Source organism: Rana temporaria, chromosome 4 (genome assembly GCF_905171775.1).
Source record: "Rana temporaria chromosome 4, aRanTem1.1, whole genome shotgun sequence".
NCBI classification, from domain to species: Eukaryota; Metazoa; Chordata; class Amphibia; order Anura; family Ranidae; genus Rana; species Rana temporaria.
In genome coordinates this window covers 224,523,866-224,550,029 of record NC_053492.1, presented here as the reverse complement: position 1 = coordinate 224,550,029, position 26,164 = coordinate 224,523,866, and the positions used below count along the sequence as shown (strand labels likewise).

At 41.7% G+C, this 26,164-nt stretch overlaps 1 protein-coding gene across 1 annotated transcript in view; it reads right to left on the bottom strand.

Moving 5' to 3' along the window:
* The window catches only part of LOC120935697 (collagen alpha-1(XIX) chain-like), a 335,822-nt gene that overhangs the window by 9,238 nt on the left and 300,420 nt on the right, over window positions 1-26,164 (bottom strand). The window contains exons 20-27 of the mRNA XM_040347751.1: window positions 25,420-25,455; window positions 25,089-25,133; window positions 15,865-15,918; window positions 13,131-13,172; window positions 9,632-9,721; window positions 7,757-7,810; window positions 6,934-6,987; window positions 4,750-4,803 (exon numbers count right to left, since the gene is read on the bottom strand). Coding sequence (XP_040203685.1) covers window positions 4,750-4,803; window positions 6,934-6,987; window positions 7,757-7,810; window positions 9,632-9,721; window positions 13,131-13,172; window positions 15,865-15,918; window positions 25,089-25,133; window positions 25,420-25,455 — 429 coding nt within the window. The remainder of the gene's footprint in view (window positions 1-4,749; window positions 4,804-6,933; window positions 6,988-7,756; window positions 7,811-9,631; window positions 9,722-13,130; window positions 13,173-15,864; window positions 15,919-25,088; window positions 25,134-25,419; window positions 25,456-26,164) is intronic.

Sequence of the window (26,164 nt, the reverse complement as noted above, 5' to 3'; positions counted from 1 at the left end):
CATCTGTGATTCTAAGCTGTTAGGGATCGTGGATGGGGGTACCAAATACGGGGACCAGGGAGGCCAGGCAATGCATGAAGTATTGATCTTTGGAATAGGGCAGGGCATGATGCTGGGCAATTATCTCAATCTTACCCCTAAAGTCCTCCCTAATCTGGACAGTTGGGAACTGTGCATAAACAACACACAATAATAGCTAAGCTTCCCCCACTAACAAATTACAGGCCTGTAGGAAATTTGTGATCCTGACACCTCTAGACAGTACATGCTGTGCAGAACACACTGTTCTCACTAGCAGTTACAGATTAGCTAATCGAGGCAATACATCCTAAAAAACAGGGGCGTACCTAGAGCATTTGGCACCCGGGGCGGATCCTATATCTGGTACCCCCCCACCTTAAAATGAAAAAACACCCCACTGTTTCCCCTGCATACCTCTGCACCCTTCAATATCTTTTTGTCAATTCTGTGTACCCCCTCTTTACAACTGCACCACTGGACCCCTTCACAGCCCTTGTACCTCTGGACCCCTTTACATTACACAGCACCCTGCACCTCTGGACCCTTTACATTACACTGCACCCTGTACCTCTGGACCCCTTTACATTACACTACACCCTGCACCTCTGGACCCCTTTACATTACACTGCACCCTGCACCTCTGGACCTATTTACATTACACAGCCATTGTACCTCTGGACCCCTTTACATTACACAGCCCCTGTATCTCTGGACCCCTTTACATTACACAGCACCCTGCACCCCTTTACATTACACAGCCCTTGCAACGCTGGACCTTTTTACATAAGACAGCCCTTGCACCTATGGACCTCTTTACATTACACAGCATCCTGCACCTCTAGACGCCTGTATGTTTCACAGACACCCCCCTAACAGCTCTGGACTCCCTGCATGTTACACAGACCCCCCTACAGTGCAGCCCATAATGTACCAGGCTCAGAACACACACCACATACAGAGAGCCTGAGGTAGTGGCTTGGCGGGGGGGGGGGGGGAGTGCGAGCCGCACCTGAGCCAGTCTGCACATCTGGAACTGGCACAACGATCCCCTTCTCTCACGGCTCTGATCAGTCTCAGGCAGCGGCTGTCAACAGAGAAGCCGCCTCCCCTCCTCCTGCATGCACAGCTTTGTATAGACATAAAGGAGGGGGGCAGCTTCTCTGCTCAGATGACAGCCGCTGCCCGAGACTGATCAGAGCCGTGAGAGAAGGGGATCGCTGCGCCAGTACCAGATGTGCCAACTGGCTCAGGTGGAGCTGGCCCCCCCTCCGCAAAGCCAATACCTGCTCCGCTCGGGCACTCCATGTCTATTCTATCACTGTGCAATGTTAAACCTGTGGCGGCGCTGTCTCCTTTAATTGGCGGAGGGGGGGAGCCGGACTGACACCCCCCCAGTGTGTGTCACCTGGTGTGGCATGCCCCCCGCCCTCCCCTTAGTATGCCACTGCTAAAGAGTTGGCACAAAAACTCAGCCCCTTAATGCCAGTCACTGCCCACACACACACACACACACACAGTATCTCACAAAAGTGAGTACACCCCTAACATTTTTGTAAATATTTTATTATATCTTTTTATGTGACAACACTGAAGAAATTACACTTTACTACATGTAAAGTAGAGAGTGTACAGCTTGTATGCCAGTGTAAATGTGCTGTCCCCTCAAAATAACTCAACAAACAGCCATTAGTATCTAAACCACTGGCAAAAAAAGTGAGTACACCTTTAAGTGAAAATGTCCAAATTGGGCCCAATTAGACACTTTTCCTCCCTGGTGTGATGTGACTCATTAGTATTACATGGTCTTTGGTGTTATCACTCTCACTCTCTCATACTGGTCACTGTAAGCTCAACATGGCACCTCATGGCAAAGAACTCTCTGAAGATTTGAAAAAAATAAAAAGAATTGTTGCTCTACAAAAAGATGGCTTAGGCATGGGTCTTCAAACTATGGCCCCCCAAGTTGTTCAGGAACTACAATTTCCATCATGCCTAGTCATGTATGTGAATGTCAGTGTGTTCTACAACAGTTGGAGGGCCGTAGTTTGAGGATCCCTGGCTTAGGCTATAAGAAGATTGGCAAGACCCTGAAACTGAGCTGCAGCATGGTGGCCAAGACCATACAGCAGTTTAACAGGACAGGTTCCACTCAGAACAGGCCTTGCCATGGTCGACCAAAGAAGTCGAGTGCATGTGCTCAGTGTCATATCCAGAGGTTGTCTTTTGGAAATAGACATATAAGTGCTCCCAGCATTGCTGCAGAGGTTGAAGGGATGTGGGGGGGGGGGGGTCCGCCTGTCAGTGCTCAGTTCATATGACGCACACTGCATCAAATTGGTCTGCATGGCTGTCGTCCCTGAAGGAAGTCTCTTCTAAAGACGATGCACAAGAAAGCCTGCAAACAGTTTGCTGAAGACAAGCAGACTAAGGACATGGATTACTGCAACCATGTCCTGTGGTCTAATGAGACCAAGATAAGCATATTTGGTTCAGACGGTGTCAAGCGTGTGTGGCAGCAACCAGGTGAGGAGTACAAAGACAAGTGTGTCTTGCCGACAGTCAAGCATGGTGGTGGGTGTGTCATGGTCTGGGGTTGCATGAGTGCTGCTGGCACTGGGGAGCTTCAGTTCATTGAGGGAACCATGAATGCACACATGTACTGTGACATACTTAGTAGAGCATGATCCCCCTCCCTTCGGAGACTGGGCTGCAGGGCAGTATTCCAACATGATAATGACCCAAAACACACCTCTTAGACAACCACTGCCTTGCTAAAGAAGCTGAGGGTAAAAGGTGATGGACCAGCCAATAACGTCTCCAAACCTAAACCCTTATGAGCAACTGTGGGGTATCCTCAAATGAAAGGTCGTCATGGAGGAGTGGAAGAGGACTCCAGTGGCAACCTGTGAAGCTCTGGTGAACTCCATTCCGAAGAGGGTTAAGGCAGTGCTATAAAATCGTGGTGGCCACACAAAATATTGACACTTTCTGTCTAATTTGGACATTTTCACTTGGGGGTGTACTCACTTTTGTTGAGCGGTTTAGACATTAATGGCTGTGTGTTGAGTCATTTTGAGGGGACAGCAAATTTACACTGTTATACAAGCTATACACTCACTGTATTTTATGATACGATATGGAACAGTCTTAGTCCGTGGGGTTCAATATTGTGTTGGCCAAGCCTTTGCAGCTATAACTCTTCAGGGAAGGCTGTCCACATGGTTTAGGAGTTTATCATAAAACTAGCATGTTTGATGTCCAAAAACCTCTTTTTGTACCAACAGGAAATTTTATGACTGTTTGCCGCATGGAACGGGAGTTATAAGTTATCCCTTTTTTGAAGAATGATATGCACATATCTGTCTTATTGAAAATGAAGGGCCTGGAGTAACAAGGGAGAAGCTGGACTAATTGGAATCCAGCCTCAGACTGTGGAACATATAGATTGAGCATTTAAACCTTCAGTCACACTGTAAAGCTAAAATGCTTTGTATCCTGATTCCTGAATTAACTTCCGATTAGAGTTTCTGGATTTAACTTTTCCCTGGCCATAATGTTAAAAATGTTTATGATAATAAGCTAATTTATTATCCAAATTCACACTCTCTTTTGGCTGTATCATGACTTAAGCCAAGTTAAAAGCAAAGGGATACCACTTACAGCTATATTCAATAAGAGTTCATATAATTTTACTGTATATCAGAACAGAAACAATTTAAGAATACCATTCTATGATAAGAGTGAGGTAACCCCAGTTTGCTGTTTGTACCTACTGCCATGGTCTGATACAGTAACCACTAAGCCATTTGTAAAGTCAACTTAAGCTATGAATCAGTTCTGAAAAATAAGCCTGCTCAAGCAGCATACGTGCCAAATGAAATCACAATTAAATGATCAAAGACACAAAATCCCAACACATGTAAATTAAAGCTGGAGGATTATAATTAAACAAATCAGCCAATTAATTGCCTCTCCTTTCATGTTTTTTTGCACATGTAAGAAGAGTTTAACAACTAATAAGTTTCATTATTTGAGCAATAAATTTGAATCAACATATGGATGACTCTTATTCTGTTGAGAATATTTTTTATTCTGTTACAATTTGTATTATACATGACTTTTTTTTCTTCAAATATTTTTCTCCAATGAGGGACGGTTGCTCTTTTTTGGTTTTTATATATTTAAAAGATAAATGCTTACACGATTTGTTAATACATTGTAAAATGTGTATTTTATGGTCTGCTAACATATTGGATTTTTTTGAAGATGATATTCATCTCCCATAGTGGTTAATTATGTACACATATTTCAATGCAAATCCTGAAAATTACTAGTCTATGAATCTCATACTTTTTTTTTTTCAAAAAATACCAATTGATAAGTGGGAAATTTTTTTGTTATACGCCGATAAATACGTATATGTGGACTGTATTTTTTAACTTTTGTAATAAATATTTGTTTTAATTTATAGATGGTCCTCACTTCTATGTGGTACAATTAAAGTCCCATCACTTAAACCTACCTGGGTGGCCATTTTGCTCAAATAAGGGATGGTGCCCATAATATATTTGCATTTTGATAGACACAAACCCATACTCACTTTTATTTCAACTAATAGGTTTCAACATTTTAGTAATACATTTGTGTCAAGATCGGAATGACTTTTGTTCTGTTTAATCGTATATTTTAATATGTTACAATTGTTATTATGCATGACATTAAACTTACAGGAGGTCCATGAGGTCCAGCAATTCCAGGTGTTCCAGGAATACCAGGTAATCCCTAAAATGAGATAAAAACATGCACATCTTTTAAATTTAATAGTGATAACCATATTGAAAAAATGTAATACTACAAATATTTACATAGGGTGATATAACACTTTGTTGATGATAACTGGAAAAACAGTAGCAGTGGTGGATTGACCTCAGACTTGATCGTACCTGCACAGTTCCATTAAGCAGTTCTAAGCTACAGTAGTGTTTTGAAACTAAAGCCTTTCACCTCAGATCAGTATTGACTAGTAATATGGAAAACTGCTTTGGTTCAGTTTGAGCAGGATTTAATGAACCTCAAAGAAATTCATATGCTGAACCCTAATACCATTTAAATCAATAGGAGCAGAATTAAAAAAAAATGCTTGGCTAATAGGCAAAGGGTTGTCAGAAAAATCTAGCATGGGGTGAGGTATTGGTCACTGCCCTGGGGAACATATACCAGTGCAATACATTTTTTAAATTCCATTTGTCTGGAAGCAGTGTTTTTGTTTTTTTAAAGCTCTGACATTTACATAAAAAAATGGTTTTAAATTGCTGAGGAAATGGCACACAGACCCCTCAAATAATTTGGGAACCCTTGGTGTCTGGGTGTTTTTTTTTTTTTTTTAAAGAAGCCAGTAATGAAATATAAACGTGTTCACCCTAGTGCCGAGCCTGGCATTTTCTATGCCCAAATAAACAATGGTCTCTGCAAGGGCTTCTAAAAAACAATTCTTTGTATGTGCCCTTTTAAAGCACATGCAGCAGGTATGGAAGATTGCTGGGCAGTAGCCTGGGCATATCTACATTTATCCACACAGCAGCTCTTTGTCTGTGTTTCTATGCACTGCAGCTGAACTGTGGTGCATAAAAATTGAATAAAGGTTTTGCGACATTTCATCACAGTTAAGGAAAAAAAGTAGAGTCTTCTTTTGAAAGGTGCTCCCTCACCCCGAAACCTACATCTGCTCGCACAAGAAAACAGATTGTTTTCCTTTGTGGGTAGTGTGAAGGGTGCCATTCTTGCCAATTACCATCAATGTAAGACACATTCTTCCCACTAACCCTCAATGTAACAGCACACTCTTTCCAACAATTTAAGAGGCATGCCACCTCTCACTGACCACCACTATGAAGAGTGCCTTTTTTCACTAACCAGTAATACAAGTGTGCTTGGTTCTTCACTACTGGCCATCAATGTAAGTAGACACATTATTTTTATTTTTTTTACCATCTACGTTCCTTTCTGACTATTCTTTTCAGTAATAATTCTAAAATAAAAATGAAACAATTTTTGTCATTTAGAGCAGAGGGGTGATGTTTGCCTCAAAATATATGTTTGAAGGAAGCCAAACGGACTTCATCTTAAATAATCAGAAATCAGCTGAAAAAAAATCCGGCCATGTATTGCCTGTTTAGGGAGGGAGTGCCTGCTGCAACCCATAGATATGACATTTTCATATCTATGGGTTTGCAGGATTTTAGGATTATCTCAGATCGATACCATATAGTTACATCAAGTCAAATACATTTATGAAACTTCCACATATATTGTAAGTGGTATTTGTATAAATTCTACATGAAACTTCACATATTGTAACTTTAATGGGCTATAGCTAGCTGCATGCTCAAAAACAACACCTACTGGGACTTCTAGACCCAAGATGGTGTTCAATGTCCCTGGGTAAACAACCTTTTTAAGCAATAAAAAAACTAACTAAATCGCTATATGGAAATACTACTATAACTTAAATCATAGTTCAAGATTGCGGTTTTGCTTTTTTGTATTTTTTTGCTTACAGAGTTTAGAAAGGGCATTTTATGCCACAATCTCCACAAAGATACAGTACATACACAAGTTATGCTCAGCTTCTGATTTTACAGTCATGCAGCAGATAATACATAAACACTTACTATAATTTATCTGCAATTATATAATACAGTTTAACATACAGATACACAACTTGAACTTTGTTCAGTCTATAAAAGCCTGTGATTGGAAAAAGTAATTAAATTCTCTACGGAAGTTTTGCACAGCTCACTTTATTTCTTTCTTGCTCCACTGAGCCCAATGAGACTAGTTCCCATTTACAGTGCAAACTGTGGCTTTTCATTGTAAGACAAATATGCAGATGAAAGAACAGAACATCAGTACCTGGTCACCTTTCTCTCCTGACAGGCCAGGGAAGCCACGTTCACCTTTGATACCCTAGAACAAAATTTCAACAACAGTGCAATCACTGGATTTCATTTCAAGCTCTGTTAACTACATTGCTTCAAATGAACTGTACAATTCATTTTTAGTAGCATGCAGAGTTACCAGGAATATGTCATACACTATTCATACACAGAAAACCTCTGGACTAAAAATGATATTTTTTCCTTCTTTATTTTTTCTGTGCTCTGCTATGACAAACTAAAAAATCTAAAGCTGAGTATTTTCAGTAAAAGACTATACCTCTGAATAAGATAACAGTTAGAAAACAAGATGCATGAATATTTATTCACATGAAAAAAAAGAGACATGAAATCTAGAGACTGTAAGTGCAGAGATTCATAATTCTGCATGCAATAGGATATCAGGATTGATAAAGCCGTCACTGATTCATTATTGTCCAGTCATCTGAGTATGAATCTGTGCTCTGCAATCCTATTCTAGCTCACCGCCTAGCTGTACTGAATATACTATGAGATATAGTTTCATCATGACATGTTGATTAGCAATCTGTTCTTCACTTTCATCACAACATTCTTCTTTTATCTATACAAAATAAATGTATTCCTGCTGAGCAGCTGTCAGTGTCATTACATGGGTCTGTCATCCTGTTTATTTTGGGGAAATTGATCGCTTCATCTATACTGATCACCAGAATATATGTTTGATAGTGCTGATAGAAATAAATGTTTTTTAACCCCATATCCACACAAATAAAAACCCAATGAGAATATTTTGGTTATTACTCACTTTCGCCACTTACCTTAGGACCTTCTTTGCCAGGTATCCCAGGAGGACCTCTTGGGCCAGGATCACCCTAGCAGATATTGGGTTACAAGAGTCAGTTCAATGCTATATCAGAATAGAATACATAAATTGCTTTATCAATAGCATCAGCAACTACTGCAACAAAAGTCAAAGGTGATCTAAAACCATATAATTTTTATACAACAGGATAAACCAAACCTGCAGGTCTTACATTACAAAACATTTGTAAAATGAAGGTATTGTTTAGAGCAACCAATTATACACCAGCTACCATTTTCAACAGTGTACGTTACAAAATGATATATATATATATATATATATATATATATATATATATATATATATATATATATATATATATATATATATATATATATATATATATATATATATATAAAAACCGTCACCAGTGTTGGCACAAGGTCATCCACCACCTAGTGCAAAGATGTAAAACTGCCCCCTCCCTTCCCCATATAGTTGATCATACACCCAGCAGCCACTCGCTTGTCAAAGTCACTGTGCAGTTCCTGATCTGTCAGTAAGGTTTTTGCAGTCACCATTGTCCTTACTTCAGCTTTCTACATTCATTTTAATGGCTTTGTTTACCTTCAAACCCATTCACATATAATCAAAGGGTATTCAGAGCCATTCATACCCTCAGAGGCTGATGTCAAATCTGGGCAGCACAAAGGACAGTGCTGCTGGCTTCTGCCGTCCTAACCTGCTACTATGTTGCCCTAACCTGACACTTTACAGTACAGTCCAATATAATACAATACAAATGGATCCTGTTCCTTTAAAGCTTGAACAGCACAGTGCTTGTGCTGTGTAATTTGCCCCCCCTGTGTCACCTGAAATACCTGGTTTATCCTGATAGTTTCTGCCCTCCCCCTGTAAACTGACCGCGGTTAATAATGGCTGCTGAGAACTGACACTGTGGTCAGTTTACATGCCTCCATCATCCACAGCCCTGTTCTCTGCTCTCCTCTGTCTCCTTCTCCCCACTGCCTCCCTGCCTGTCAGCTAGTCTGTGTGTGCCCCTCCCCTCCCCTTGTAGCACCACTTTGAGCAGTGCACAGTGCCTGGAGTAAACAGGTTAAAATGAAAGAGTGACATTCCCTTCTGGGTGATCTACTATATGTACATTGCAAGGATTTTAACAAATTTTGTTGCAGATTCCTAGCTTCTGTGATTTTGAAGAAATCACTGCATGTTTGTAAATTATCCATCAGCTGCTGCACCTGTAGGGCTCCAATGACAAAATTTGCAGGGTTTGCATTCATTTAGATGCGATTTCCTACTGGAAGTATTTCACCAAAAATGAAATTTTTGTTGCAGGATATGCCTGAAATTCTTATTGCAGACTTATAGGAAAATCAGTGAGCCAATCACACTAGCAGAAAAATATGTTAATGGGGGGGCTACCTGAATGTACAGAACATCTTCAGGTAGCCATATTGCATTGGATTTTACAGAAAATTACAGAGCTGCAGATTGAATATGAAAAGTTTTTAATAACATTCAATTACAATATGACTTGTGTCGTAATTGTACATGCTATTTTTTATTATTTACAATTGTTTTCCCCACAAAAGTAGAGTTAACCTTTAAATATAAATGAACCCAGAGTGGGATAGACATGTCAAGATGGTTTACACACCTTTTACAGACTGAACTGTCATCATCTGTTTGGTTAGGAGAGAGGTGCAAGGGACTGAGACATAGTGTATACCAATGTAATAGACCAAACAGAAGTCTGGAGGCTAAGCAATGGAACAGTTTCTACAGCACTTCAGGCTCTAGTGTGGGCCTAGACATCCATACCTAACAGGAATTAATGTATCATATATATATATATATAGACATTTACCTTAATTCCGTCAAGTGCTGAAATGGCCCCTCCTTTTTCAACTTTGAAGCCAGTACCAGGACCACCAGCATGACACTGACTGCACACATTCTAAAATGGAATGCATAATACACATTTGAAAATAGTTGCTAATCTTCACTGTGTACACAATTTCTCATTTGGTTGACCGTAATTTTTTCTTTTTGCCAATTCTCAAATATTAACATACATTCTTAAAATCCATATCACTTTGCCTTGAAACTGCAGCTCAGAAACTATCTGTTGTAAAAAATAATCTTGGATCTAACCACTCTCTTGTATGCAGCGACTAGATATTTGAGAAACACTAATTTTCCATAAACACATAATGTCAAGTCATCGGCAGTTAGCTACAGTAGAAGGAAGTTATCGCTTGTGATATGTGGTAAGGTACAACGCAAGTGATGGGTGAAAATGCAGAATATAAAATCTCTTGTCATTTATACAGTCTTATTCTATTGCTAGTTGTTAAAGTTATTTAGCCTGTGATAAACTTTCATTCAATAACAGTAATAGATGGATTAAAATAAAATTACGTATGCTTATATACATTTCATAACCCAATTTTAATAAATTGTTATATAAATGTTTTTTAATAATTCACTTTGAACCAATGTGGCTTATACACAGTTTGAACATAATAATGTTTTAACAACTTTGAGATAGTATTAGCTACAATCAGTACCTTTTACACTGACTAGAGGTACTCAGAAACATGGGATGACATTTTCCCCCATGGGGAGATGATCATATGTCATATATGTCAATATAAGCAACTCTAGTTGTGGCATTTTTTGGGGAAACGGTGACTACACAGGTTACAAAACCTTGCAGAATTGACATGTTTGATCTTGATGAGCCCCCCCAGTTTTTCTGTGTGTTGGCCCTGGCCATGGTGGATTTTATGTACAATAATTTAGGTATGGGGACTAATAAAGATGATTTAATTTGTTGTTAAGCAAAGGATCGTTAATGCTCAATGGTTAAGAAGATTTTCTATTCAAAAGACTGTCCATGAATGCTACTCTTTGAGGGCTGGTTTGCACCACTTTTGGTGCCGGAAATTGCTCAAAAATGCGCCGCCCTCTGCACGGATGCGTTAAAATCTTAATGACACCCCCATGCATCTAGCAAACGCAGGTGCACTCACTAGCACCAAAATGCATATTACTGCAAAAACCATGCAGTTTGATTTTAAAAATCCCGCCTGCAGTCCATTTTTTGAGTTCCCACATGTTAGGCAGCCCATTAAAATTAATAATGAGCTGTCCAAAATGTGCAGGAACATGCAAAACAACTGCTTACTCAGATGCAACCAAGTGGTGTGAAACAGCCCTGAGAGAGTAGCAATTTCCACAAGATACAACAAAAGGTCGTAGGTACTCCATCTGACTGTGGCTGGTTATTTGTTTGTCTACTTCTGTATTATTATACAGGATTTATATACCTCTAAAAGTTTACGCAGTGCTTTACAGCATAAGGGCAGTAAAATTACAATACGATTTAATGCAGTAGGAATCAGAGGGCCCTGCTATGAATAAGCACTGAAGTACAGTGCGAAACGCATCAGCTTCTGTTCTAATTTTTGCTTTGGCATGTAATTTTTGTGACCAGTTTTATTAAAAGGATTGTTTTTGGAGTGCGGCTGTCCCAGCTTTTTTTCTTCAATTTTGCATACCATTGCATTGCCGGCACCCATGGTTTGGATTCGGTGAGACAAGTTCTCTGGTTCATCTGAGCAGTTATCTTTCTTCTCACCCTGCTCATTAGAGCTTACAGTCTAAGAGCGAGGGTCAAGAGATGCAAAAGGTAATAACTGTGGGGAATGAGCTGATGGAGAAAATAAAAGTACAGTTGTTAGATGGGGCAGGGTAGGCCTCGCTAAAGAGAAGGGAGTAGGAGATAGTCAGATTCGGGTAGGGCATTCCAGAGGATTAGAGAGGCCCAGGGAGGAAGTGTAGATTAGGAATAGGAGAGGTTCCAGAACAGAACCTTGGGGGACCCAAACAGAGAAATAAAAAAAGGAAGTAGAATTGTAAGTGAAACTACTTATGGCTTCACCACCTGACAGTTTTTAAATAGGTAAGGGGCAGAGCCACCTGGCGAATCCCCTGGTGGCACCGCCCCCTTGTGATGTCACCGCTACATCCTGGGAGCAGAGATGTCACAAGGGGTGCTGCCACCCGGTGAAGTCACCAGGTGGCCCCACCCTTACCTATATAAAAACTGTCAAATGGCAAGCCATGCATTTGGCGGCTTGCCTTAGTTGACAGCAGAAAAAAAAAAAATTAGTCCAGCGGTGGCGGCAGCAATGTGACTGATGATGAATCTACATCGGGGGACATTTACTTTTTTTTATAATTTTTTTTAAATATTTTGTTTACACTCTTTTGGTGAATGGGTAGGGTACTGTGTACCCCATATTCATTCACATGGGAGGCTGGGATCTGGGGGCCCCCTTGTTAAAGGGGACTTCCAGATTCCGATAGGCCCCCTGCCCAGAGACCCCCGCCAACAGGGTTATCTTGTAGAGGTCATTGTCCCCAAAGCACCCCCCCATGTTGAGGGCATGCGGCCTGGTATGGTTCAGAGCTACATGCTTGGATAAGGGTCTGGTATGGATTTTGGGGGAATTAAGGAGGGCACGGCATTCCTTTTATTAATTTTGGCATGGGGGGCCATTTTTGGCCAATAACTAGCATATAAGCCTTCAAAATAGGGACTTTTGACTTTTCAAGTTCAGGACCCATACACTTTAATAGGGTTTTCTGTTTGGTTTGCAGAACGCCCAAACAGGGAAAAAGTTCTGACCCAAACAGGGGGGTGTTCGGCCCATCTCTAGTCCTACACACCAATGAACAAAACATTGGAGTAAGCATCCTGCCATTTTTTCAAGTGTAACTAAATCTAAAAACTAAAACAAAAGTGAAATATAGTGTAGCTCATCAGTCATTGGATGTGGTGGCTGCATTAGTTTTTTCCCCCCAAGGTTTCATTCTTTGATTTTCATCTGGTGATCAGCCAGACACACGTCTTGCCCTAGGGTGGCTACATTGACTCCTCCACATATATGGAGGAGGAAGAGCCTCCGTTAAACTGCACCATTGTCAATCACTGGCGAGGGTAATATTAGATGGACTAGCAGATTTTAATGGAATTTACATAAGTGACTAACAATTTAAAGCTCAACTCCAGCTAGCATTTGCAGTTTCAGTAAAAGTTTGTTTTTCGATTTGGGATAGAGGTTTTATGTAAATGAATAACAGCTGATCATTGTAAGCACCCCTGTCAGCGTTAAAAATGTAAAATATTTGCTTCTTGCCAGCACTTGAAATACCAATTTATAATCTCAATATTTTTCATAAACTACAATAATTTTGAAATCATTTCTATCAGATAAACCTACTTTGTATTAATATGTTCTCATAGTTAGTGATCACAGCCGAAAAATACAAAATAGTTTTGATAAAAGCAAAAATACCTTTAGCAAAGCTCCAATGTCACCAAGAAGTGGAAGGGCAATCTACAAAGCAATACAATCATCACAATGAAAATGATTTCAGAAAGAAAGCTTACAGACTACAAACTATTACTTGTTTTTTTTTTAATTCATGCACCCTAAGACCATTATCCATTAAGAACACCTTAAAGCAAATAAAAAATACAATTATTGACTAATGATTCTAGATTCCAGGGCATAGAATTTGGCCTCTTTACTATTTTTTTTTTTTCATTTGTAAGTTTAATGCTCTCATTGGATACACAGAACAAACTTCATCCAAGCCTAGCACTACTCCACTCTTTCATTTGTATCTCAATAATAGAGATCCTGCCTCCAGCATATCCTGTCCAAATGTTATACATAAAGAAATACCGCTACTGTGATGTCTTTTGTTTTCCCAAACCAATTCTTTCACTGAATAACATTGTTTGCCAAGCAGCCCTGAAATTTCTCATCTTTTTTATAATTTTTTAGGTTAGTTCAGAATCCTTTCATATGCCTGGGAAGGGAATAATGCTTACAAATGAACCTGTGAATTGGAGAAGAAGAAGAATACATTTTGGTTTGCTTTTATTCGGGATCATTATTTATTTATGGTTTGGTCAAAAAAAACGTTTTTGTTTATTCTATACCAAATATTACAATATTTTACCTAGCTGGTATAAAAATAATACAAATCTATATATTGATGCATACTCCTTAAAGAAAGCTTTACCTATCACCAAAAACAGAATCAGAACTATGGACTAAACAGCTTTTCCGAGATGGAAACTAGCGTTTTATATAAAACAACAAAATGTAATGTAAAAGAACTTGATTAAACATCCTATTACATATTGCGGTGTGTCTGAGGCCCCGTACACATGACCGGATCTATCCTCTGGGATTGATCCGCGGATCAGTTCCAGCGGACAAATCCGGTCGTCTGTACGGCCTAGCGGATATTTATCCATGGAGATTGCTCGGGCCGATCGATTTCAAGCGGATATAAATTTCTTAGCATGCTAAGAAATCTATCCGCTGGAATCGGCTCCAGCGGATTGATCCGGTGGTCTGTACAGACTCACCGGATCAATCCGTCCGCTCCCCTCCCTCGCATGCGTCGTAATGATTCGACGCATGCGTGGAAATACTTACCTTCCAGCGTCGCGCACGTCATCGTCGCGGCGACGGCGAGACACGTCACCGCGGATGAATTCCGCACAGATTTGGATCCGATGGTGTGTACACGCCATCGGATCCAAATCCGGAGGAGGAATCTCCGCTGGAAACGATCCTGCAGATCGTTTCCAGCGGAGATCCGGTGGTGTGTACGTGGCCTGACATTGAGCAGGACCGGCGTTGCAGCCTAATCATAAAGGACCAAGTGTGTCTATTCACCCTTATCCACCCCCTCTCAACCTGGGGAAGTCAGCTGGACAGACTGCGACAGGCCATTGTATATGCTGGCCTATGGGTTCGGCATCTTTGTCTGATCATCAACATTTGCCCACTGGGGATATCTATTCTATATAGGTTTTAGAAGCTGCCACACATCCGGTTTAAGGCTCCTCAATTTTTTGGCTGCTTGTACAACGTCTGGAGCTGGTCTTTTTGCTCCATCTATTGTTATTTGTCTGTTCTTCCTATTTTTCTCCTCATTTTTTTTCCTGGTGTTCTATGATGGTGCATTGCTTCATGGATTGAGCTCGTTGTGCTGTTTGGATGCTCCTCCTCTCTCTTGCTATGTACCAATAGAATCTCCTGAAGAAGCCACCGGAGAAACGCATAGCGATCTATTGGCGCCGACACTGATCTCATATGTGTGGCCTTCAGCCAAAAGGGACCTTCTAGGACTACTTTGTAATCCATTTCTAGGCCATCCATGCAATTTTTATATATCAGCATTATATCTGTTTTTGTACGTGGGACAGTGTTTTTTCCAGATATGTTCATGTTTTTTCTTAAAATCATGTGTTTTAATGTGATTATAATAAATTAAATATATATTTTTTTATTTTTATTTCCTATTTCAGCATCCTAGTGATAAACGTCAAAGTCCTTTTTCCTGTTTTTGCTCAAATTGTTCTGGATGTTGTGCCACAGTCTTCAATATTTGTCTCAGATTTCCTATGCAATCCTAGTAGGTATAGTGTTACTAAACCCACAACAGTAAAATCAGTTTATAACAAGCATGCTTTACTGCATATACAATCACTGTGGAACGGGTTAATCTTCCACATTGTGTAAAAATTCTGTTTGATCCTGACTTATTTAATACTTTCCTTATTTTACTGTCCCCAATCCATTTGCTGATCCTAAATAGACCTGGAGGCACTCAGCACCTGCTCAGTTTGTGGGTGTATTGCTAGATATCTTTCTTTTTTTGGGGGGGGGGTGAATTTGATCAACACAGGGCCAATCAGCACTGTCCAGGCAGAGGGTCAAGGGTCTGACAGCCTCATAGGACCAGTCAGAGGAGAATGAAAACTCCTCCTACAAGGTTTAACGAGTGCTCAGATGGACACTGATAGAAGTCACAAGACTGCTATATACTGCGGATGAGAAAATGTATTTAGCAATTTATATTTACTAAAGCAATTGCATTTCCACATTCTGTGTACTGTGGAAGACTAGATATAGTGAATACAGGGTTCTGGGTTTAGTAACACTTTAAGAGTTTAACATACAACCTAATTTCAATAGTTTGGACAATCTACATGAGTTCACATACTGGGTCACCTGGAGGTCCTGGGAGTCCGGGTCTGCCATCTCTCCCTGGCACACCCTAGAAGACACAGTGACATATTGTATGCAACAGTATTTTCCATTACATTTTTTAATTATTTTAGAGTCAACAATAAAGAGATTTTTAATACAGCTTACCTGTAAAATCTTTTTCTTGGAGTACATCACGGGACACAGAGCGGCATTCATTACTATATGGGTTATATGGAGTACCTTCAGGTGTAGACACTGGCAATCTCAAACAGGAAATGCCCCTCCCTATATAACCCCCTCCCATAGGAGGAGTACCTCAGTTTTGTAGCAAGCAGTATGCCTCCCAAAATGGTCCTCAAAAAAGAGGGGTGGGAGCTCTGTGTCCCGTGATGTACTCCAAGAAAAAGATTTTACAGGTAAGCTGTATTAAAAATCTCTTTTTCTTTATCGTACATCACGGGACACAGAGCGGCATTCATTACTATATGGGATGTCCCAAAGCAATGCTTACAATGAGGGGAGGGAGAACATCTCCAAGACAAAAGGATTTAATTTAGAGATATACTCAAATCATAATAAATCCAACTTAGTTGAGAAAAATAATTTTTAAATTTTAAATTTAACTCAAAAAAGAGGAGCCCCCGGAATCCGAGGGTCTCAAACTGCAGCCTGCAGCACTGCCTGCCCGAAGGCAGTATCAGTATTCCTTCTTACGTCCAACTTGTAGAATTTTGTAAACGTGTGGACAGAAGACCAGGTTGCCGCCTTGCAAACTTGAGCCATAGAGATCTGGTGGTGTGCTGCCCAGGAGGCGCCCATGGCTCTAGTAGAATGAGCCTTTAATGATACTGGAGGAGGCAACCCTTTCAAGCCGTAGGCCTGAGTGATTAATTGCTTAATCCACCTAGAAATGGTGGACTTTGCAGCTGCCTGCCCCTTCTTGGGCCCATCCGGTAGAATGAACAGCACATCTGTTTTCCGGATCTTCTTTGTAGCTTTAAGATAGGCCTTCATGGCCCTGACGATATCCAAGGTATGCAGCAACCCTTCCTTTCTGGAAGTAGGTTTAGGGAAGAAGGATGGTAATACCAAATCCTGGTTCAAATGAAAACTGGATATGACCTTCGGTAGGAAGGAAGGATGAGGGCGGAGAACGACCCTGTCCTTATGAAAAACAAGATATGGTTCCTTACAGGATAAGGCCGCCAGCTCCGAAACTCTTCTTGCGGAAACTATGGCAACCAAAAATACTAACTTCCTTGTCAGTAGAACCAAAGGAATATCAGCCAACGGCTCAAACGGTTGTTTCTGTAAACTTGACAGAACAAGATTTAAATCCCACGGACAAAGCGGGGATTTAACTGGAGGTCTAATACGTAAGACCCCTTGAAGGAAGGTCTTAACCAGCGAGTGGGTGGCCAGCGGCCGCTGAAACCACACTGACAGAGCAGAAATCTGTCCTTTGATTGTGCTTAATGCCAATCCTTTATCCACTCCTAGCTGGAGAAAACTTAATACTCTATCGATGGTAAATTTGCGAGAAAGCCATCGCTTGGACTCACACCAGCCTACATAGGCCTTCCAGACCCTGTAATAAATCACCCTAGAGACCGGTTTCCTGGCTCTGATTAGGGTAGAGATTACTTTCTGAGACAGACCTCTACCCCTGAGAATCAGGGATTCAGCTTCCAGGCCGTCAAATTTAGATGCCGTAAGGCAGGGTGGAGGATCGGACCTTGCGATAGCAGGTCTGGCCGTAGAGGAAGAGTCCAAGGGTCTCCCACTACCATCCTTAAGATTAGTGAGTACCATGCCCTTCTGGGCCATGCTGGAGCTACCAGGATGACTGGTATGTGCTCCACCCGGATCCTGCGCAGCAGGCGGGGTAGTAACTGGAGCGGGGGAAACGCATAAAGAAGTTTGAACTGATGCCAAGGGCAAACCAACGCATCGGTTCCGCAGGCCATCGGATCCCTTGAGCGGGATATGAACCTGTCTAGTTTCTTGTTGAGTCTCGATGCCCTGATATCCACGTCCGGCACTCCCCATCTTTGGCAGAGTGCTTGAAAGACTTGTGGATGCAGAGACCATTCCCCCGGCCATAGAGTCTGGCGGCTTAAGAAGTCCGCCTGAAAGTTGTCCACTCCTGGAATGAATATTGCCGATATGCAGGGCACATGAGCCTCTGCCCATAGGAGAATCAAGCTCACCTCTCTCTGAGCGGCTTGACTCCTGGTTCCCCCTTGGTGATTTATGTATGCCACGGCCGTGGCATTGTCTGATTGAATTCTCACCGGGAACCCCTGCAATTTTGACGTCCAAGCCCTGAGGGCTAGTCGAGCAGCTCTGAGCTCCAAGATGTTGATGGGCAACTGCTTCTCTGGCTTTGCCCAAGTACCTTGGCGAGTGCAACCATCCAAAATTGCTCCCCAGCCCGTCAGGCTGGCGTCTGTGGTCACTATCTTCCAAGCCACTGGGCTGAAAGACTTCCCTTTCAGTAGATTCTGAGGGTCTAACCACCAACACAGACTTTGTCGGACTCTTGATGAGAGCGGCAACGGGATATCCAAGGCCTGTGGCCTTCTGCTCCATGCTGACAGGATGGCTGCCTGTAGGATGCGAGTGTGGCTCTGGGCGTATGGTACCGCCTCGAATGTGGCCACCATCTTGCCTAGTAACCTCATACATAGGCGAATAGTCGGTTCTTTCTTGCTTAGAACCAGTAGGATTAATTCCTTGATGGCTTTTACCTTCCTCAGAGGTAGGAACACTCCTTGTTGTTCTGTGTCTAATCTCATGCCGAGATATTCCAACTGCCTTGTGGGCTGGAAAGCTGACTTTTCTCGATTTAGGACCCAGCCGAACCTCTCGAGGTATTGGACCGTGAGGGCCACTGCTCGCTCCAAGCCGGGAGACGAGTGGTCTATGACTAGGAGGTCGTCCAGGTATGCTAGGATCGTGACCCCTTGGATCCTTAGCTTGGCTAGGATCGGAGCTAGGACCTTCGTGAACACCCGGGGGGCCGTAGCCAACCCGAAGGGAAGCGCCACGAATTGGAAGTGACGCGAAGCCACCATGAAGCGTAGATATCTTTGATGTGGCTGATAAATTGGAACATGAAGGTAGGCATCCTTTATGTCTATGGACGCCATGAAGTCGTCCTTCTGGAGTGTGGCAGCTGCTGACCGCACGGATTCCATCCGAAATGAGCGGATCTTTAGATATGCATTTACCATCTTTAGGTCCAAAATTGGCCTGACATCTCCATTGGGGATGATGAATAGGTTGGAGTAGAAACCCAGCCCCTGTTCCAGGCTGGCCGGAATCCGAGGCGGATCGTTTGGAATCCTCGACTCCTGGAAATGAGGAGGAGGAAACCTTAGGAAATCTAATTTGTAGCCTGTGGCCACGGAAGACCGTACCCACTCGTCGGGAATGCTGGCTTCCCAAATCTCTGAAAAGAGTCGCAGCCTTCCCCCCACCTTCGTGGGTGGGGGCGCCCCTTCATAAGGTTGGCTTGGGGGCTGGTTTTGCTGGTTTGCGAAACCACTGCCTTTTGCCTCTAACAGCCTGTCCTTGTGATTTGCTGTTGAAGCCGAAGTTTGCTTTTGCAGGAGGCCGTCGATACTGCTTGGCATTAGAGGGCCCCTGCCCAGGGGAATACTGTCGTTTAAACGCAGGCCCCTGAACCTTCTTCTTAGTTGGCAAGAGAGTACTCTTGCCGTTTGAAATGGTCTGAATGTATTTATCTAGGTCTTCTCCGAAGAGTCGTCCTCCATGGAAGGGGAACCCTACCAGGAGCTTCTTGCATGGGGGCTCAGCCTCCCAGCTTTTTAACCATAAGAGTCTTCTCATATGGATAAGGGATAACGATAAACGTGACGCTTGCTGGATAGAATCCTTGATTGCGTCTACCGTAAAACATATGGCCTTAGGGACATCCGAAAATTCTTCTGCCTGCTGGGCAGGAATAAGTTTAAGCATCTGCTTAAATTGATCCGATAATGCTTGAGCGACCCCAATCGCAGCCACAGCTGGCTGTACTACTGCCCCTGCAGTAGTGAAGGAGTTCTTAAGTAGTGCTTCCAAGCGCTTATCAACTGGATCCTTGAACACCTGTATGTTTTCTACAGGGCATGTTAACGATTTGTTAACACGTGAGATGGCTGCGTCCACTGCAGGAGTAGCCCATCTTTTGGAAAATTTTTCTTCCATAGGATATAGGACAGAGAACTTCTTAGGTGGTAAGAAGATCTTATCTGGCTTGTTCCAATCTTGGAACAAAACTCCCTCTAATAGAGGATGGATCGGAAACACAGCATTGCTTTGAGGCGCCCTCAGTGAACCCAAAGCTGAAACCGTCGATACCTGGAGATCTGGTACTGGCAAGTTGAATGCCCTATGGACCAAGTCCGACAATCCTTGAATCCACCAGCTCTCCCTCAGGGAGACTGCCCCAGACTCCTCTGTATCCGGATCTTCGATCCCTGAACCTACTTGGTCCTTGTCCAAGAGGTCGTCCAATTCCCCTGAGGAAAGGACCTCCTCTTCTGAGGGTCCGCGCTCGGGCGACGGAGATCTATTCCGCTTACTGCCCCGCATAGCTGCGGCTATCATTTTACCCATGCTTTTCTGCATCTCTTTTAAAGAGGTGAGTAATACCTCCTCCGTGACCATCTTAGGGTTGGACTGACCCGCGTCAGCTCCAGCCCCAGATCCCGATGGCCCCAAGGCTCCCTGTGGGGAAAGCAGCGGCATAGCATTGTCCGAGACCTCAGACTCTCTGGGGGAATCCCCACCTCTTGTACCCTTGTTTTTTGATGCCATGGTACAATACCGAGGTACACCTGCTACTTATTGGTACCTGGGACTTATAAATAGTTAAATGCCCAAACACCTGTTTGGGGGATAAAAAATGCTTCCTCTCCCCTAGATGACACTTCTCTTTTTTTTTTTTTTTTTTTCAAAAAAAAATCTTTTTTTTTTTTTTTTCAAATCTAGGAAAGAAAAAACATTCTGTCCCCCTGAGTAGTATTGCAAGAAAAACTATGAGATGGAAAAGAAACAGCCTATTCCTAGGCTTGAAAACAGTCTTTCTGAAGACTGCAATATTCTTTCTGGCCACTGTGTGTCCTCGGCGCCCCGTGCTTGCCGTTCTGGTCTTTCCTCCTCAGTTCCAAAGTATTGAATGAGCTATATGGAACAAACAAGGAAGGGCCGCCCCTTCCTTAAGCCACTGACCCGCCCTTCCCCCCCAGCAATCTCAAACAGGAAATGCCCCTCCCGACAGGGGGGGGGTGGGGTTGGGAGGAAGGGACCTCTCTGCTCCAGCAAACTGCAGCCATGAGGAGGTCAGCGTTTTGCCTGCTTTGCAGGCCGTGAGGAGGAAGACTGAATGGAGCATCGCCTGGAGGCTTGCAGGTAAGCACAGCTCTCTGACACACACATATATTTTTATATAACACAGGCCCCACTCAATGCTTTTCCAACACTACAAGGGAGGTCACATCTTATGGGGAATAATACATATAGAGCCATCCTATCTTTATGATATGTGACTAGTTTGCCAGATGCAGTGCATAACTTTAGGCATGTCCCCTGTGACCCCCCAGAAAAAACCTGCTAAGAACCAAGTTCCGCAAGTTTTCCCCTCACTTACCTGCTCCATGCCGCAGGACTTTGCCAAGCAAGAGGCCCAATCTTCCCCCATCTCGGTGGGGATGTCTAGACCTTCAGGCCCTGGGTTCCTATGAAGGATCCACTGTCCTGGGCCCATATAGCACTCTGGCAACAGAAACATTAGGCACCCAAAGGTTTCTAAGTTCTGGGCCCAGGGTCCAGCTCTCTAAAAAGAAAAGCATTATGGGCTATACCCCAAGGGTTTGGGGTCCGGTTACTGACCACTTTAGCGCTGAGGCTTTTTTGGACAGAACCGGTTAGCTCACCTAATCCCAAGGATGTGGAGGCAAGCTAAACCATGACTAACACCTAAGACACTGGCGGAAAAACTGAGGTACTCCTCCTATGGGAGGGGGTTATATAGGGAGGGGCATTTCCTGTTTGAGATTGCCAGTGTCTACACCTGAAGGTACTCCATATAACCCATATAGTAATGAATGCCGCTCTGTGTCCCGTGATGTACGATAAAGAAAATGGTCTGCGCTGAGTACAAGCATTTAATACAAATGTCCAAATTAGTTAAAGGTACATATAAGAAATACTTTTATTTAAACACATTGAGTATCTGAAAGGCAATTAGAACATTACAGAGTCATGACCCTTATTTTTAACCGCTTGCCGACCAGCCGCCGCAGTTTTACGGCGGCAGGTCGGCTCTGCTGGGCGAAATCACGTAGCTATACGTCATCTCCCAGAGCAGCCAATAGGGGCGCGCACGCAAGCGCCCTCTGCTCGCCCCTCATGCGACGCGCATGCCCGGCGTGCGCGATCACCGCCAGGCACCCACGATCGCTCGTTACAGAGCGAGAACCGGGAGCTGTGTGTGTAAACACACAGCTCCCGGTCCTGTCAGGGGGAGAAATGCCTGATTGTCTGTTCATACAATGTATGAACAGGGATCAGTCATTTCCCCACCCCCCTTCAGTTATAACACACCCAGGTAACATACTTAACCCCTTCCTCGCCCCCTAGTGTTAACTGCTTCCCTGCCAGTGTCATTTTTATAGTAATCAATGCATTTTTATAGCACTGATCGCTATAAAAATGCCAATGGTCCCAAAAATTTGTCAAAAGTGTCCGAAGTGTCTGCCATAATGTTGCAGTACTGATAAAAATCGCTGATCGCCGCCATTACTAGTAAAAAAAAATATTAATAAAAATGCCATAAAACTATCCCCTATTTTGTAAACGCTATAACTTTTGCGCAAACCAATCAAACGCTTATTGCAAATTTTTTTAAGAAAAATATGTAGAAGAATACGTATTGGCCTAAACTGAGGAAAAAAATGTTTTTTTTATATATTTTTGGGGGATATTTATTACAGCAAAAAGTAAAAAATATAATTTTTTTTCAAAATTGTCGCTCTATTTTTGTTTATAGCGCAAAAAATAAGAAACTGCAGAGGTGATCAAATACCACCAAAAGAAAGCTCTATTTGTGGGGAAAAAAGGACACCAATTTTGTTTGGGAGCCACGTCGCACGACCGCGCAATTGTCAGTTAAAGTGACGCAGTGTCGAATCGCAAAAAGCGGCCTGGTCTTTGACCAGCAATATGGTCCAGGGCTGAAGTGGTTAATTGCCAATAGAAATCAGTCTTTACACGTGGTAATTACGCAAGCAGATTCTTTTAAAGACTTCCCCCACTTCTGGTGTTAGTAACGGTCACTGGGAGCCTCTACTTTTAAAAACAATAATGTAGTTATTTCAAGATATAACCATTAAGCTCCTACAATATTGTGGCATCAGAGACAAAGAGAAGGAATGCAAGTTTAAAAGTTAACATTAGCGTGTACAAAATGTACGATTTTCCTCCAACCTAGAAAGAAATATTTTTTATTTATTTTTTTACTTTTAAAAGTTTTTTTATTGAGTATTAAAGGGTCACTAAAGGAATTTTTTTTTTAGCTAAAAAGCTTCCTTTACCATACTGCAGTACTGGTTTCATGTCCTCATTGTTCGTTTTTGCTTTGAAGTAGCTGTAATTCTGCTGTGATCTCCACACTTCCTGGTTGCCTGTTTCCTTATAACCATGGTACAGGGAGCTTTTCACTGTGGTCTAAGCTGTCATTACTGTGTGTCTAAAACTCCTCAGAACCAATCAGATTCATTTTAAAAACAAAACACTGCCCTGGATTTGTTTGTTTTTGTTCTGTGAGTCTTCCCGACTCACCTCTCACCCGGAACTTCATGTATGTACCTTTTAAAAATGATTAAAAATTGAATTTAATCTATCACATAATGTGCCTCTAGTTTCACTTTCGGTTTTAAAGGAATCAGTTAACTTTTATGTCTCTATACCCAATAAACAGTAATTTCAGCAAAAAAAAAAATTTCCTTTAGTGACCCTTTAAAACAATGTGGTACAGTGTACAGATAGCTGAAGTTTTCTTAAGAAATTACTTATACGAGTACAATTTAATAACAAATGCCATAAAAAGCAATGAGAGGCGAGAAGCCACTAAAAACAAAACTTGCATTTTGTTAAATCGGACACGCAAAAAAATAAAAAAAAATCCATCAATAGGAATTCACGTAGGATTAGCTACCCTATCTACCCCAGTGGGAACATACTGTAAATATGGTATGTATATAATGGAAGCTGCATGTCTTAAAGTGAAGATTCCCCCAAAATATCAATTTTTAACATTAGATTGAGGCTAATTTTAGTCAGCAGAATCGGGTGTTTTTTAAAAAATGAATGTAGTACTTACCGTTTTAGAGATCGATGTTCTCCCGCCGCTTCCTGGTATGGGCTGCGGGACTGGACATTCCATATTTGATTGACAGCCTTCCGACGGTTGCATACAGCGCGTCACGAGTTCCCGAAAGTAGCCGAACGTCGGTGCACAGGCGCCGTATAGAACCGCACCGACGTTCGGCTTCTATCGGCAACTGGTGACGCGCTGTATGCGACCGTTGGAAGGCTGTCAATCAAATAGGAACGCCCAGTCCTGAAGATCATACCCGGAAGCAACGGGAGAACATCGATCTCTAAAACGGTAAGTACTGCATTCATTTTAAAAAGAACACCCGATTCTGCTTACTAAAATTAGCCTCAATCTAATGTTAAACATTTTTTTTCGGGTGAACTCCTGCTTTAACAGGTAATGAGACACATTCATCAGGAACAAATAACTGCCTAAATACCATAAACAATCAGTTGTAAGAAATGAATAAAGGTACAGTAATACAATTTTAAACATTTAATATTAAAAAATATGAAATGTAGAGGCTTTGGGGGCAGTAATCCAAACATGCCAATCTTTCTTAAAATGTTTCTGGGTATAGTTTTTGTGTGCCAACATCAGCTCATATTGTGCTTGGGTATTTAATCTTATAACAACCCTAGTGAGGTTAGGGGCCTTGAACAATAGTTTAACACCTAAGTCAATTGTCTAAATAGAAGCTAAAATACTACATGTATTATTGCACATAATAGTTGCTGGAAACGCTTTTAAAACCACATTAACTGCCTTTAAAAAAATTCTAAAAATAACTTACATTATGGTTGTATCTACAGTTTCAATATCATAAATGTTAAAAGGTTACCACTCACTTCTGGACCAGGAGGACCTGACATTCCAGGAAGACCCTGTGGACCCTAGTGAAAAACAATTATTACATCTTTAAGTCTTATATCAAGGGCAATAAACAGTACATAAGTTAATACAAACATTGGACAATTAAACCAATGAAGCCAAAAAGCTATATTGATGGGTTACTGCACTGTGTACATTATGATTGTTTTTGCATTTCCTTGTTGAATAGGTCCGTTCTTTAAACACGCATGTCCAAATAGTTGTAGAACAAGGAATAATGAACATTTATGGGTAGCACCTTCTACTATGATGTGCCTAATTTTTCCAGTGTATTTAACTAGTTCTCACCTGGATACCGGGAAGTCCTGGAGGACCTATTGGTCCCTGAAAATAGAATAAACATTTAAGAACAACATGAATTTCAAGTTTTTTTCACTTGGCTAACAAACCATGCATCATGTAAGTAGCAGGCAGTTGGATGGTATATAAACCCAACAGAATAAAAAGTGAAACACATTAGCAGCACTAAACAACAACAGAATCATTTAAAATATAACAAATATTATACGTTTTTTAATCTACTCTTTTTAGTAAATTAACTGTCTACAAAGATCTTCTAAAAGAGCAGAACTAGATTGACTATACATATTTTCTGTCGCCTTGCTGTGCAAGCTTCCACCCTTAAAGTGGAATTTAAGTCAAAATTGAAAATTTGCCCATGATTACTATTTTAAATATATTTAACGTTGATATTATTCATTTTCAGACTTGCTGATAGTCTAGCTGAGAAAGACTAATCTGAACTAGACAATCATAAGACTTCTGTTTTTTTTTTTTTTGTAAAATATTTATTGAATTATTACAATACAAAGTATAAACCAGCCTACAATGGAAAGTATAGAGCTGAGAAACTCTTAAACACAGTAGCAGTCAAATGTATAAGGTAAGTAAAGGGGAATAAAGGGTAGGAGGGGAACGGGAGGGAGTAGGGGGAAGGTGAGAGAAAAGGGGTGTATTTACCTGTAAACAATGCTAAAGTGTATGATTACATATCAAGGAAGTTACAATGGCATATCAAACTGTAAAACCCTCA